A 16604-nucleotide genomic window follows, 5' to 3' on the forward strand; every position below is an offset into this window, starting at 1 on the left:
GAGTATAACTGCTGTTTCAGCCCTCTCTATTCTTGATCACTCAGTAACACTGCCAGCACTTAAAATACATAGCACTACTTAGCCTCTCCAGGGAAGAATAAAATGATAACACTCCACTGTTGAGTCCCTATATAGAGAATGACGACAGAGGAAAGGAGAAGGAACTGACTTTCTAAGAAACTCTGAAGCCACCACTCTTTCTGGTGACCACAGATGAGCAGTGTTCACCTCACTGTTTTGTCCGGTCAATGTAAAGTGCTGACATTGGTCTCTAACTGCAACCAGAGCCTTCCGTCTCTCCCCAGGTCCTCTTTATCAGATCACATCCCAGTCAGCCAGGAAGAGAGGGATGGAGGATGGAAAGCAGACTATAGCTGAGTGGCTGGCTCAGGCTGCTGCAGTACCGGTTCGATAATCCACAGACAGACATATAGATAAGAAGACAGGGCTGAATGAGGGTGGTTTAGGTCGACACATACAATGGACGGCCAGGTCAACATTCATACCTCGTACCTACTTCCAGTGTTTTCCTCCTGGCTGCTGTACAGGAAAATGAAGCTATAATAGCACTGTATCAGTCCCAGTTAAACAGAAACCCGTCAAACCAGAAAAAAGACTTTGTAAATATACCACAGATGTTAAGTTGATAGACTCAGAAAGGAGAACTGAAGGTATGAAGGTAAAACATTCTGTCAGAACTTATTTATGAAGTCAAACTTTGACAAATACAAGTTTTTTTCAACATGGGAGGTAGTAGGCACAGGCCTGCATACTATGGAAAGATTGAGTACCAAAAATACTCAATGCATTACCTGTCTTGATAAAAATATAAAATAAAACAGAAACAAATGTGAAAATGCATCAGACTGTCAAAAAGACAAAGACTCAACAGCAGTATCTAGTGGCTACATACAGAACAGCACTTGTACATGCACACTTCCACCAGGTCTCAGTGGTTCACAGACAGATAGGGGTGTACATCATCATGATACAAATAGGTGTTACAGTGCTTTGAAAACCGCCAGATATAAAATATGACATCAAAATCACTACTACACCTTAACTTCACAATCCGAGCTTTATCTCACCAAATTAATTAGGCTTAGAGGTGAAGACTGATCACAACAATCTTAAATGATCAAATCACACAGATGTAGAATAGTGAGAAGGAGAATCAGTCAGATCATGAATAAGAAATTAGCCCTGCATCTCTGTAGGAAAGCAAATTAAATTGGATTGGTCTGTGAGAACTCACACAGCTATGTGGTCAATGTGTTCAATAAATGCTGCAGTGACTGAAATTGCCCTAACCACCAGATCTGCCCTGAGTAGTAGTGGCCAGACAGGCCCTTTCATTTATCGTTTTCACACTCAATATTCCATTAATGAAAACAGCAATATTCAGACCAGTAATCAACAATGAGAACATTTTTCAGAGCTCATACACTCAATCTGCTACTGAACAAGCTTATTGAAGTGTTGGGTTATTCAGACTTCAGACACTATATCTTAAGGAATATATAGAAAGTAAAACACAAAACACAATTATTACCACAAACATTGCAAACAGTCATTAAATGAAAGATTAAGCAAACAAATCTGTATATTACTTCAAGGTGCTTTGTTGAAAAATAGCTGAGAACAATTCAGAACTTGCGAACCTTCGATTGATTTTTTTTTTTTTCAATCAGGACATGGCACAATGTTCCTGCTCTCACAAGACCATGGGTCACAGAGAAAAATGCTTCAGGTTCTTGGTCATCTTATACAAAAAAAGTTGTTTCATTGATTTTTCTCTGATCCTACTTGCCTTAACCTGATTTCTCACAATAGCCCAGTTTCTTGTGTGCATGTAAGCATTTTCACTGTCAGAATGCACAGTAGTAACTAGTATGTCGTATTATAATTCTGAGTTTTTTGGCCACTTGGATCAGCAGAACAAGCTGAAAACACAATATTGACATTCTGTATTATTACCTTATAAAGCTGCTATCAAAAAGTTACTCGTCCAGAAGATATGGAAATACATTAGCACACATTTGTAGCTGTGTTTCTTGTCACTTGATGCATTTAAGTCCAACATTCACTCTCTTGGTAGCTTCACTAACTCACTAACAACAACCTGAAACATGCTAAAACACAGAATAGAGCTGAGAAGACTGCAGAGTTCTGTGTCATTCTCTGTGGGTTTGTCACTGAGAGCGACACCTTTCACATTAAACACACTCATTTGATCCTTTTGTTAATATGCAGAAAAATATTTATTCAAGCAACTTTAACACTGTTTTTATACTAGAAAACAGTAACTCAGAGAGAAAAAGTTTCACAGATTCTGCCATACATGTGGCATGTAGGTGATAGTTTTAGCAAGTTCTCAGTAGAACTAAGTAAAATACTTTTCATGCAGAATCTTAACTTTTCCCAGATGGACCAAAGCTTCGCTGAAACCTAAGCTCCTTTTATCTAAATGCAAATTTTTCTATGCCTGCAGGAAAGCAACACTAATACATTATCCTGCATTATTTTCCAATGGTTATATGAGCTTCTCACATTTAAATCCCATTTATATCGCTCATCACTTTTACACTAAACACTGGAATCTGTGTGACAAAATAAAAATGAGGACTTCATGAAAAAGGTTAGGTCTCTGATATGCTCTCTAGAAAGGCTTTCTCTTCTTATACAACAACCAACCCATTGCAGCTGATAACTAATCACCTCCCCTCTCACCCGTCTGGTGAGATGAAAACAGTGTGGGACCGGCTTCTCTCTGCAGTGGCTCCAGTCACACACAAGCTCTGACAGAATGCGGCAGAAAGAAGTGTCATCTGAATTCAATCAGAGGAACATGAAAAGAGCGATAAATGACAAAAAAGCAACAAAAAAAAAGAAAAGTTATAAGATATTTAGGTTTTTGTCAGCTGTTTGTTTCACGCCAGTTACATTTACATTTGTTGTACAGTACCATATCATATTACAGCTGCCCAGATCATAGTAACATTGGGTTTTACCTTGTCTTAATCTGCCTCTCCTCCTTCTCAAAACTGGAGGGCTCCAGCTCAGCAACTAGCTCTGATTCCTGATCAGCCGAGTAAGTCCCCTGACCACGGGGCAGGCAACTACAACTGCAAGTCTCCATCCCCACTTGGACATCTCCTCTGCTCTGTTTCTGCTCCTGCTCCAGCTCTGACTGGACAACCTGCTCAAGCTGTCTGGACAGCGAATGACTCATTCTAAATAATGTATATCATCACTCAGAGCACACCTCAGGCCCGCAGCTCTTAATGTATTCATTCTTTGCAGGTTTCTGGGTTAAATATTGCAAGTCCAAACGAGGCCTGATGGAAAGCTTCCTCTCTGTTCTGCAGCACAAATGTCCACTGTACCACACTCTCAATCTCCTCTTTGTTTTCATCATCTTTATTCAGTCACTTTAACCTCTAACTTTATTTGCTACTATATAGTATGTACTGTCTTACTGTCACAATCCACAAGTCACTGTGGACATGATATTGACAACACAGCTCTGTTTATAAAAAGCTCCGGCCTCAAGAGAAGGTCCAGGGCACCTTACAAGAGAAGAGCTGGACATGATTTAAAGGTGATACAAGGCTCTACTGATAATGACAAGTGGTCAACATAAATCACCGTACAAGAGTGAGGGGGCTCAAAAGCTCACCAACAGTTGCAATTTCTTGGCCATGAACCCCAATATCAATTTCAGTATCCATACATCTGCTGCTAAAGAAGATGTTAGGATATGCACTTTTGCCATGTTCACAAGATTAATGATTCATGCTTCAAGGCAAGGTTGTGTCAGTTAAATGGGAAATTAAGTGTTTGTTGTGTTCCATGTAGTTTGTGACTGTGTGTGTGAGAGAAAGAGAAAAAACTAGTTCTCTCCTTGCTCCACTCTAACCATTACTTTTCTCGGTAAAAAAAGAAAATCCAGAAAACATTTTGGGTGCTATTTTTATAATGGTGTAAAGACTGGCAAAAGAGCACTTTCTATTTCCTTGACCTTGAAGTGCATGTAGCCTGTTCATTAGGTATGTTCATTGCCTGCACCATGGTGCAATGGTGGAAAGAGTAGCGCAACAAGCTGGGACTTCAATTAAAATAAGGCAGGGCAGCCAAGGTGCTGGTATTTTGTCCAAAAGTAGGACTTAGATGCTGCAGTAAGAATGACCAAGGATCAAATATGTTATCAGCTCACCACAGATTTGATAAATTGCCAGTTTCATCAGCAAGTACAAATAGAATGCAAAATCATGATGCCTCAACCACAGAATAATGCAAATATTTACTATCCCTTTGCATACAATGTCCAAAGAGCATGCACTTTTAAAACATAAAGGGAGGAAGTCTGTCTAACTTGACAAAGCCTTTCCCAAGTGCAGTGTGTTTTTTATTCCCCTGTCATAGTAATAGTGAAAATTTCTTTATTTTGCAAAGATAAGGAAGAAGTAATCTGATCCATCCAGATTATGCCTGTCAAGAACAACACAACGATTTCAGAGTATCTATTTTCAGCTGAAGGTCACTGTCTCAACAAACAGCTTGGGGGAAGGTAGAAAAAGAGAGAGACTGAACTCTGTTCACACACAAACTCACAAGAGTCAGCAAAAGTGATATATATTTGAGCCAGTTGATGAATACCATGTCCACACACTGTATTGATGTAAAATCATGGGGAAAAAGGAAAATGTATCTGATGATGATGATGATGAGTGTCCTGGACTTACCATAATTAAAAATATAGGCCCACTGTGGTGCAACATCCACAAATGTTACACATGCAAATGACAACTAAATATATTCGCAGAAATTAAATGTGTCTTATATGACAAATATGTACAAATAAATCCGTACGATATCTGATATGTGGTTCATTGGGCTGAAGTGCATAAACTGTACAAGCTGATAGGTGACATAGCCCTTTCGACTTTCTGTCTCTTAAAAAAGTGATGCAGCTTGTTTGCTAATTTGAATTTCAACATGCTTATGCTGATCTTCTGCTTATCAGGCATCTCTGTTGTAAGCAGAAACCTGTCAGACACCTGTCTTTGGCTGTAACTTTTACAGCGAAAGAGCAGATTCAGTCAAAACATGATGCATCAATTTAGAAAGTTCCTGTTACAAAATAAGTAAAACTTTTTAAGATAAATATTTACCCTGGTTATACTCCAGAAAATAGCTGTGGTTCCTTTGATGGCTAGGTGTCAATATCTTTGCTTTGTGGTACTGTAGAGCGCAAGTGCCAGTGGATCCATCTGTAAGTTACTCTGCAATTCAATGGTATAGAGACTACAGTAAAACTGATGCTATGAGAGTCTGAAGACACTGCTTCAAGAAATACAGTTCCTACAGTTCTCTGTGGGACCCTAGCGAGGCAGTTCAACAAGCACAGCTGGCCCTTGCGAGCAACAAAATTGCACGGCAAATGCAACACAGTCTGCAAGGTGTGCCAAAGCAGTTTCTCACAATGACAAGGCAAAACAAACAAACCGGGAAAGTGTAAGAAAGAGTGAAATTACTTGGGTAAAACCCTGAGACTGTGTCTGAGTATGAGAGCGGACCTGCATATCTGCACTAAATAAATACGTCATCAATATTTGCTCACTGGAGCAGCTGTAGGTGCTCGGGGATCCTTTTAAGTGAAACATCTGTGATAGGACATTCCAATTGGACGAACCTAGTGACATACCCAGTTTCATCCATACCTTCTTGTCTTTAACATCCAAACACAGTTTATACATGATCACTCTTTCAGAAGGCACAGTAGATTTATAGATATCATTTTCTATTTTGGTATCCACAGAGGACTGTCCTACTTAAGTGGATTATCAGTGAGGAATGAAGTGAAGCTGTATCTGATTGGTATTCTTTGATGTGTTTTCAATCTTTCATTACTTCCCATGGCACTCCACTACGATCACCAACAATGTCCCTTTACATGCACCATCCTTTTTGCAAACATGAGGTTCTTTTGCAAATCTAAAGTAGTTGGTCTCATCTACAATACTCAAATGGAATTTTAGAGTAATGTCAGTGAATTATGTTGTTAGGCTTCAATATTTAATGAGGAAGTCTGAAGCCACAGTCTCAGTCTTAATCTGAACATTGACCGTTTTTGAAGTGGTAAATGACTTAGCCATATCACTGGTGAGTTTCTGCTGCTTCTTTGAAAAAAGAAAAAAAACAAAAAACCCAAAGGAGGACCAGCTGGGCAAAAACTTTAACAGTGTTGTCTGTCAAATAAAACTCGTATCCTAAATCCACTGTGGTCAAGTTATCTCACACAGAATGGCCCTGCACAAAAAAACACAGAGAGAAGTTTTACCTGACTTTAAAAGTTTAAAAGTCAATGTCCTGCTTCAAGGGTACAATTTTCCCAAATAGCTCAAGTTAAATACTTTTTTCTGACATGCAATTATTTTTCTGCACAGAGCACAAAGGTTACCCTACAAGTACACAAGAATATCTTTCATGTAAAAGAATATATAATCTTGGAGGGCAAAGGTCATTTGAGGTCTTCGGGGCTAATTTTTACCTATCATCTTTGGCAATGATGCTCTGAAATCTGCAATGAGGTATGGATTTGCTGGGTTTACAGAAAAAAAGAAAGCTTCAGTAAGATAGCCTTAAGATAAGGGACTGTAGGGATACTAAATTCTTTTTTATCTATTAAAATGCCCTGCTTCAAAACTCCCGAAACATCTCATGGCTATTTAACTCACACCGTCCTGTTCAAAAATAGTCAGCTAGTTAAAAAAAAGCCAGCACAACCTAAAAACATAAAAAGCTGTAGGAGAATGGGAGAATACACATTCCTAAAATCTGAGATGACAGTGATGGGGTTATCACATATGACGAGTAAATGAAGTTGAGACAGAAAACTGAATACGCCTTTTTCTGGTCTGAAACAACCTGTATGTGAGTTTTAGTGTGGATATCCAACACTTCCCACAGCATTGTAAGCTCTTTCAACAATGTGAACTATGTCCTCAACAGGACACCATTGTACCTCAGTGGGGTCAATGTTTCCCTCAGGGAGCTATAGAATTGCACATTTCCTATGCTCAGTGAGTCCCAGTGATGTGGTGGAGAATAAACCTAACTGAACGTTTACATGGGAATTACTTAACACAACTTCTTATGAGATCGATTATTCATATAATTTACAATTAGTGTAATAATCATATTCCTAATCTTACTCTTTAGGTTACAAACTGTTACAATAAGATTTATTAAACAATGTTCAGAATACATTAAGGTTGATGACAGTTGACCATTTCTATAACTTCAAAAGGAAGCTTAACTTAGTTGTGTTGTATTATACAGTGTTTTACACACATCTCATTGCTATACATGTCAATTTTCAGCCTTGTTTTGTTTTCCCATTGCTTGTATTGCTGTCCATCCATTAGACGTGTAGACCTCAACACACAGACCTGCAATAAAGACCTGTTTCATCTATAGCATATTATCTTCGGGGATTGAAATGGGATGATTTGGGAAAATGATTTTCAAATTGTGTCACCTCCTTGGAGATTTGCCAGAAGTATGACAGCATCTATTTCACAATCTATTTCAATCCGCTGCCACAGATGACAACAGACCTTGCCTAATGGTTTTGACTATCCCGTCCTCCAATTTCCACAGCTCACTCTATTGATTTCTTAATGTCAGTGTATCAAATGTACTGTAACTACAATGTTTTTACAGAAAAGCTGCTTAATTTAAACTATATTTTATCATTAATAAATCCCTCCTAGTATGAAAAAGCTGAAACTTACTCTTACACACTTTTACTTTTTGGTACAGTAAACATAAGATCAGAGACCATTAATCAGATAGTTCAGATCTGCAGGCTGCAGGCTGGCAGTCAGGATGAGGTGTACATAAATGTGAGTTTTGCCACGGCAGAAGTGTCTGAACAATCCCTCCTTTGTACTCCAACTTGGCTAAATTCCACCATCAACACACAACCAAATCTACCGACCGTTGTCACGGCAGCACCAGTTTGTTGCTGTATGCTCCCCGGACAGCTAAAATATGAGAAGAAAGGCAGGATGGACAACACTTGTTTATATCAAAGAACCTACTTGCTTCACGCTAAGAATCTGATTGTCCACTTCAAGTCTGTGTCAAAATTACATGAGTGTGAGATAAATTTTTATCAAACAAAGAGAAACATGATTTGCACCCTGGAGAAGGAAAATAAACTCACCTGAACTCAGTGCTAGTGTTGGTTGTCCCTGTGGTATTAACAGCAATTTTAAAATGCTGAGTTGCAGCCAGTGTAAATTAAAAACGAACATTTGTGATGATTTTGAAATAGGCCCACAGTCCAAGTTATCCTTTCCCTTTCCAATTCTTTAAATATGATTTTAAGGAATAATCCCATTGATCTTGAGCCATCTTCAATGTCTTCAGTGTTTAAGTTTTGCCAACTAACATTAATAACTAAAGCATATCGTGCACCAAAGCTGTTCAGATATTCCTGGCAAATTGGCTGTTTTCTTAACCCTTTAATCTGCCAAATAAACTCATGTTTTAAGACCAATGTAGTAATAAATTAACCCAGCCTGTGTATACACTTGTGCAGCTTGAGTGCTGGAGTTAAAAGCCACGGAAGACTGACAGAAGCGACGCTTCCTATAATTACTCAGTAGACACATGGGACAAATACAGAAACTTTGCCATCATCTATGTGTGCAGTAAATCCGATAATCCACCAGAGATAAACTATCCCACAATGAGGAAATGACGGTACTCTATCAGGTTAAATCAACAGAAGAAGGGGTTGTGCTGATCACAGGCTGTACACCACTCAGCTGTTTCTCAAAGTTATTATCCATACGAACACTAAATGGGACCTCATAGTCGCACTGCTTCAAAAAATAAACAAAGATCAGTCAATTTGTCTAACAACAGTTGAATCAATGCTACCTTTTTAACTATATTTTAGTTTTTTTTGTTTTACAACCATCTATGCACATTTATACCCGGAGTGGCTGATAAAGCTAAATTAATACTGTAATCATTATTACAGGATTATTAATTTAATATGTTACAATTTACTGTTGAATATTTACACAGTCAAATTCACATGATACAAGCTCAAATTTATGTTAATTTGACTGACATTGTAAGAATCACTTTGTCATTATTCGGAGATGATGAATGTGAACCAAGATATCTCTGTATTAGCAATTTTTTAAGATACAAATACATCATAAATGAACATAATCAGCCCGCATTTTTACCTACTCTGGCAAACACACGATGATTTGACTTTCTTTCACACGCCAAGAGAACGTGGAAAGATGTCAGCTGTGCTCAAGATAAGCCTAATAAAACACGAGAACAGTCTTGGTGTGTTCCTGTTTGACTCAGAGAAATTATCCCTGAAAAACAAAGAAACGAGCGGGGAGCAGGAGCAAAACAGGATCCTTCCACTGATCCAACTGGGCAACAAGTAGCCAAGTGATTTAACAGCCTTGACATTTAGGCTACCATGTATCACACAACTTCACTGATGCATTGTTCTCGCTTCTTAAGGAGCAAAAGTGAGTGAATGAGGGAAACACAAAGACCACCTTTATTCTACACGCAATATAAGTGTCAGCAACAACAAATTTGTTAGTTGAAACCATTGTATGTGTGTTTTTTGTTTTTTTTTAAAGCCAACATCTTTGGATGCCAGAATGTCTTTCAAAGTGGCTATGGACATCCATTGGTTGGATTCAGTGCAACCTCTATTCATAATTTATCCTTTGTAGTCTGTGATGACTTTTATTTTTAAAGCAACTATTACTGTGTCTCTTTTATTACCCTGTTTGTACTTATTTCTGAGTGTAGCAGGCATTGCTAAAATGAAATGGCGTCTGTATTTTTAATTCAGTGCTGCAAACTGCAGTCTGCAGAGCACTATGCTGGGCAAAGACCTCTTATTAGTAACTATGAACCTCAGAGAGACTGCAAAAGAAAGACCGGACCATATTAACTTTAAAAAAGCTACTGCGGGCCGGAGTCACTGTAATTCAATGTGATCCAGCTCCAATAAAGAAGTTATGTCTCGACTTTGTTTTACAGTAGGCTTTCTGTTTGTCATTGTTAGCCTGAATAATCTGATTAGTTGTAGCATGATTTTCCGGATGCTGTTGTGTCCTGGTCTTTCTCACAGTATAACTGTCTGATATGCATCGACAGCGACAGACCAGAATCTGCACAAAAACCCACGGTATAAAACACTGCAGATGGAAATGCAAATATAATGCCCATAAACCAGTGTGGTGCTGATAGAACATCGCCTTTTGTGGATTTCCAGCCTGCTTCGTACAACTGCAATGTTGGGAAGGATGTGGGAATCTGACCAAAAAAAAAAAAAAAGAAAAAAACAAACTTCAGTGTGGTCTATGACTTTGGAAATTCGTGTCCTCTCTGTTTCAATTATGCAATCATGCCATATATCTCTGTCAGCACATGGTCACACCCCTCTCCTGCAACCTTTAAAGTCTTTCCATCTCTCTCTCTCTCACTCACTGCCACACACACACCAAGGCTGTACACCTATCTAATGGAGAGAGTAGAGGTCCTGCATGGAGGATGTGAGGAGAATTTTAATAGCCTTTTTCCTGTCCTGCTAGGCACTTCCCATTCACAATGAAGGCAGGGATAATTGCTTTCACCTATCAGATGGGACCCCTGTGTGTAAATCCATATGCCGGCCTGTTTCTATGTCATTTATCATGCAGCCTACATACATAATTTAAGATACAATAGTGTGCTTGCGGTACAATCTTTTAATCTAGCTCGAGTGGCTGCGTTTGATTGCAGCTCAAAACCTGGTACCTAAAACGTGTCAGAGCTGCACAGTGACAGAGAGGAAAGGAGAGGGGTGGAAAAGCACTTTACACACAGCACTCTCAAAAACCAAACGGCCGATTTTACACGGTCAAACAAGGCAACAATGTTGGTGAAACACTCACTTGATGAAGTAACTGGCTCCTTCGTCCGTGAAGCCCTCTTCCCATCCTCTTGGCAAGTCTATAACACGGACCAAAAAAGAAAAAAAAAAAAAAAAACACATACACACACACACACTGAGCGACCCGCCACAGACAAGAAGACACGCTGCAGCAAAACAAACGTCCCCGTGGTATCCCACAGAATCCGGTGATTTTTTTTTCGCGTACCTGACCGTATCATGTGTCCCGAGTTAACCGGTTCCCCGGTGCGCGGATGTAGCCAAGTGGTGCTCTGAGTTTTGTCACTGCAAGAAAGACACCTGTTACTGAACGGTAATAAAACAACAGGAATCCATCGCACCGCCTTCCTACCGGCTCATAAAGTATCGGCCGTTGACTCGTTGAACCCACTCACTTAATAAAGAAGACCCGGCCATCTCTACAAACTCCATACGACCAGTGGTCAGGTAGGGTGTCCCGTCCGAGAGGTGCCGCCATGATCTCTCCTCTCTGTCTCGGCTTGTCCCCCCCTCTCTCCCCTCCCCTCCCCCCTCACCAGTCCGCAGACTTTTTTTTTCTTCTTCCAGGGAGCCCACATAATAGCACCGCAAGCGCTGCATAGTTTTTTTTTTTTTTTTTTTTTTTTTTAAAAGGGGAAGAAAAGCTAACTGGGCACAGGGGCTCCCTCCAAAGGCTCCGTTATTTGTTGTAATTTGAACAGACGACTACGAGCTAACCTGCTCCCACAAGTAGCGGTCCGGTAGGTGGTTAAAACATAAACATAAGACAAGTGGAATAAGAAACGAAGCCCACTGCGGAGAAAAGGTAGGGTGTAGCCCCAGGGTTGTAGTAGATGTGCGCTGGATTAAAGCCCTGGACTCTTCGGGACAATGATTTTTGTCATATAAATGAAGGAAAAATTAAGAAAACACGTGGTCATCCTGCAGGAATTTCGGTGAGAGTCTACACACACTAAGGCAAAAATGTAAGCCCAAAGGGATATTAAAGGATTACCTATCTCAGTTAAACCAAAAGAAAATTAACCTGCTCGGGTATCTGTTTTCAGGCTACGCAGTATGTGGGAGTGAGTGTGAGAGAGAAAGACTGATAGAAAACAAGCATCCTTCAAGAAGTGTTTTATCACAGGCCTGTAAGAGACAGGAGACAACCATGTCCGAGGGAGCTTGGAAATTAAAAGCATGAGTTAGTTTTAGTTTTCAGTCCTTTGTCGTAGGGAATGTTTGAGAGCACCGCCTTCCAAATAACTAACAGAGGAAATGTTATGCAGAAACAGGAGAAAGTTGGTCACAAACAGAGATTAAGTCAGACAAAACATTTCCAGGCTCAAGGCCAACCAAGTGAGATTTTGGTCAGGACGCTTGTCTACATTTTAACCACGAGGACATCGACTGAAACTGGAGGTGTTTTACTCAGTTTTCTCCTTTCGGGGCCATGATGACCAAACTGTTAAAAATCCAGGGTCAAGATAACATGAGTCTTCTTTAAAGCAGATTTAATAAAAGTTGGATTGAAACAAAGTCAGCAGTTTTCGGCATGCAGGCACTTTAAAAAAAAACAAAAAAAAACAACCTAAATAACAGTTAAATAAATAAATGAACATTCCCATATACACTCTTCTGTTGATTTAATTTTCTTGAAGCAAAGTTTCCAATGAACAAAATGTTCAAACAAGTTAAACTTATCTATTGATTCACATATCTTGCCATTGCAATAACCTTCAAAAAATCCTTTTATGAATATTGGATTAAAGGAGGAAAATCTAATGTATTGTGCTGTAATGTTTATTGTGGTTACGCCATAAAAATGTACAAGAATGTAAAAATGCACAGCTACATTTGATAGCCAGAGGGTGGAGAGAGACTTTTGGGGGGAGCCTCCCCAAAGTGGGGCCCTAAAGGCATAAAAGTTTTACTTGCATAGACATACCTTGAGCCAAAGTAATTAAACATTTGACTGCTACAAAGTTTGTATAAAACTGTCATTGAATGTGTGTATGGAGCAGAGTTTGCCTGCTGGCGTGAGCAACACGTGCATAAAAATGTACTGGAAGCTTTAGGTGAAGTTTGTCAGCCTCACTTCACCTTCACTGAGGCCACACTTTCAGGACAGAGAGCCTCCCTGAGCGTGACACATTACAATAGTGCTTACACCGTGTCAAATAGACCTGCCCTATTCACCAGTGCTGCCCATAAATTTTGCTTGGGCTATGTGAGGGCAGGCAGTATTTAAAGTCACAGCAGTTAGTAGTGAGCATCGAGCACCATGTGACAAGCACCAAGGGTTTGACTTCATCATGTCATATATATATATATATATATATATATATATATATATGTGTGTGTGTGTCCATGTAACATTATTTGCTTTAACTGGGTGAGAGCAAAAGGAATCCCAAGACAGACATGAAGAGGTACCTTACCCCAGAGTTTATTGTGTTTGCAATGAGGTGTAGATTACAGTAATGTTTATGTGTCCTTTGTGAAAGGAAAATACTGTGTCAGTGGGCAGGGAGCAACAAACATCTGTCAACATTATAAATATTTGATCTGTGATTTCCTTTTGGGGATGCTTTGCTGAAACATTCTCCAGTGGTTTAAGGCGCTGTTCTCCAAAGATAGTGGGAGATAAAATACTTCCTCTAAAAAACCATTATAGTGCAACTGCTGTTCAGAAACCAGTTCATCGTAAATCTTTTAAAGTCTTATCTACTTGACAGAGAAGTCAAAGAATAAAAGGATTTCCGCTGCTATAGTGTGTTTCTAACTTTTTATGTAGTTTTTCTGTTCGTATAGGTCACATATTAAGAAATTAATTATTAAGTAAGTGAGATCTACAGAAGAGTGACCAATTAAATGAAAGAGCTGAATACATAAGTGTAGAAATATAACAAATGCACATTCTTTCATACCGGGCACAGTGGGTTAGTGGATGGGTTGATACGTTTGAAACTGATGTGAAACATATGCTTAGGTCTTTACAGAACCCCAGATCTAATCCCAGATCTAATCCCAGATCGAAACCCAGTTGAAAACCTAAAGGAGATGTTCTAGCAGTGCCTTCCACCAGCATCCATCTATGCTTAGGAACAATAAATCTGTTTTAGCAGCTCATGGTGGCCCAACAACTTCCTAAGACACTTTTCATGTATGTTGGTTTTTCTGTTAATTTCACCCACATCTATATTTTACCTTAAAGCAACAAACCAGATGCGCAAATCATAAGCACCAGACTATTGGAACAGATTTAAAGAAGATACCATGCTGCATTTTGGGAAACAAGTGTTTTGCATTGTAAGGTCAAGCAGAGACTGGCAGAGATTTGCAACAGGCATAAATACTGCCTGGATTGATCAATGATTACGCAATGCCATAAAATTTGGTGTCATTCGGTGTATAATTAACTCGTGTAGTCCTCAACCAGTCTACAAAATGAAGCACAGGGTAGCTGGAACACCATACATACTGCAGTGTAATCATCTGGTATCCCCACTCAATTGCTGTCATTTGACCTTTCTATGATTTCTAATCATCCTCACTACATAAACATCCATTTATACATACTAATTTACACACACAAATACACAGAGAGTTGATGCGCAGTCCAGTGAAGCTCTGCAGTACGGTCTCTGCTGCTGCTGCTTCTGCTGATTCCTTCCTCTCAGCTGCCAGAGGCTCACAATGCAGCAAGGTGACTCAATGATATTGTCTCCCCCTCAGAGAGCCTCCTCCCGCTGAATCACAGCCTACTGAAGGTGCTGAGCAGAAAATGTGATAGAGATTCTCTCGCTCTCCTCTGAGTTTCATCTCCTCATTTTAAGAAATAGTTTGGATCCTAATCTATCTGGTAAATGCCCACATAGGAAATCAATAACGTCATATTTTTTTCAAATTATCCCTTAATCTCAGAAGAGTAAGGTATATAAATGAGTGTGTACAGGTGTCTCAAAGTACCTGAATTATTAACACATAGTGCAGGGTAATATTTAAAACAGTGGCCTCCTCTTCATTGTGCAAAGCATTTAACCCATCAATCATATAGTTGTTGTTTAAAAAGAAGTGCTGGTCTTCCCTATCTGCTCCAGCTTTCGCTAATGATTATGATCTGAGACAATGATGAATTGCCTTCCAGATCACTGAACTATTACACTGACATCAGGGGAAGGGATGTTATATTTAGTCATAAGCCAACTGATCCAGATAAAAATTAGATTAATTGTGTTGCCATACTAGCCAAAGCTCATAAAAACCCTTTTTGTATTTCTGCTCTGGCACTCATAGTTCCATTAGAAAGTCAGTGTTTTTACAATTCCCAGGCAACAAATTTATGTCTCCTTCCAAGCTGGTCCAAGCAGCCATTTAAGGTGTTACAACAGCAAGTGGGCATCTGATTTTAACACAATTTAAATCTTTTCTCTTGAATTATATTTGAGTTACTTTAATTTTCAGTGTTTATAATTAAGCTCAATCAACAGAGCAACTGCTGCAAGTGCAAGTAGTCTGTAAATGGTTTTAATTGTGCACTCATTAAATCCTGTGCCGTTTAGCATATTTGACCAGAGAAGTCCGAGCAAGCCTCAATAATGGACTAGCCAACACATCACAACAGCTCACTCTGCTGGAGAGATAAGAGCTCAGCAGGTGATTCTGCACGTAGCACCGATGTTGAAGTAAAGATCATTTACAATGTGAGTGTTTCCCACATCTCCTGTGTCTGTATTTTTACAAGTAGTTAAGATAATCAACAACCATCGGTTGAATCTAACTGCAACGAAAGCTGCAATTTTACAAGTAACCAAGTAGGTTATTCACTAAATGCTTCAGTGACAATCAAAGGTAGAAACTAAAACTTAAATTGAAATAAGAACAAGATAAAAAATTACCCAGATACTATACATATACAAACTACATCACATGGGACCAAAGGATCCCAACGTCTAATGTTTACAATAAACCTTAGTCAAAAACGTTTTGATTAAACGACTTACTGTAGAAAACTGCACAATCAGAATGTCTTCAGAACAATAGTCCTCTTTTCATCAGCCTGTTAGATGAAGAGGCATTGAGAGGAGTATGGCCATCTGTAACTCAACCACAAGGTTCCATGTAAGATCTACCCATGAGAACAGTGAGCAGGGCTGGGTGAGAGATGGACTTGGACCCATTAATCAGAGACTGCTGCTTCCTGAGTGGAGTAAACACTGAGATGGAACTGCAGTTTTGGGGATATTACAGCCTTTTCACAGAAAGTACAGTAAAGACTGACAAAGAAGAAAGAGTGTCAGATGCCAACTGAAATTTTGACAATACCCTCACGACCTTGAAATGTGCTTAAAGCTATCACGCTACATACTAATACGGATATTTGGTGATGGTGTATTAGTGTAGGAGAAGTTTAGTGTAGTTATACATTCATTCAAGTACTTTAGTGCAATTTTGAGGTACATTTACTTTACTCAAATATTTTCATTTTATTTTATGCTACTTCCTACTTCTGCTCCACTCCATTTAGTTACAGACTACTCTGCAGATTAATATTTTGCATGCAAATCATGCAAAATATTAATCATATTACAGTATGATCATCTTAGAAAATCTGTTGCATTGTTAT

At 39.1% G+C, this 16604-nt stretch overlaps 1 protein-coding gene across 5 annotated transcripts in view; it reads right to left on the reverse strand.

Moving 5' to 3' along the window:
• The window catches only part of plekha7b (pleckstrin homology domain containing, family A member 7b), a 72305-nt gene extending 60805 nt beyond the window's left edge, over positions 1 to 11500 (reverse strand). For all 5 annotated transcript variants that reach the window (XM_040128725.1, XM_040128742.1, XM_040128715.1 and 2 more), the window contains exons 1-3: positions 11392 to 11500; positions 11205 to 11281; positions 10998 to 11055 (exon numbers count right to left, since the gene is read on the reverse strand). In XM_040128725.1, the coding sequence (XP_039984659.1) occupies positions 10998 to 11055; positions 11205 to 11281; positions 11392 to 11474 (218 nt within the window). In that variant the 5' untranslated portion in view covers positions 11475 to 11500. The remainder of the gene's footprint in view (positions 1 to 10997; positions 11056 to 11204; positions 11282 to 11391) is intronic.
• Positions 11501 to 16604: the final 5104 nt, after the last annotated feature.

This window comes from Xiphias gladius, chromosome 1 (assembly GCF_016859285.1).
Source record: "Xiphias gladius isolate SHS-SW01 ecotype Sanya breed wild chromosome 1, ASM1685928v1, whole genome shotgun sequence".
NCBI lineage: Eukaryota > Metazoa > Chordata > Actinopteri > Istiophoriformes > Xiphiidae > Xiphias > Xiphias gladius.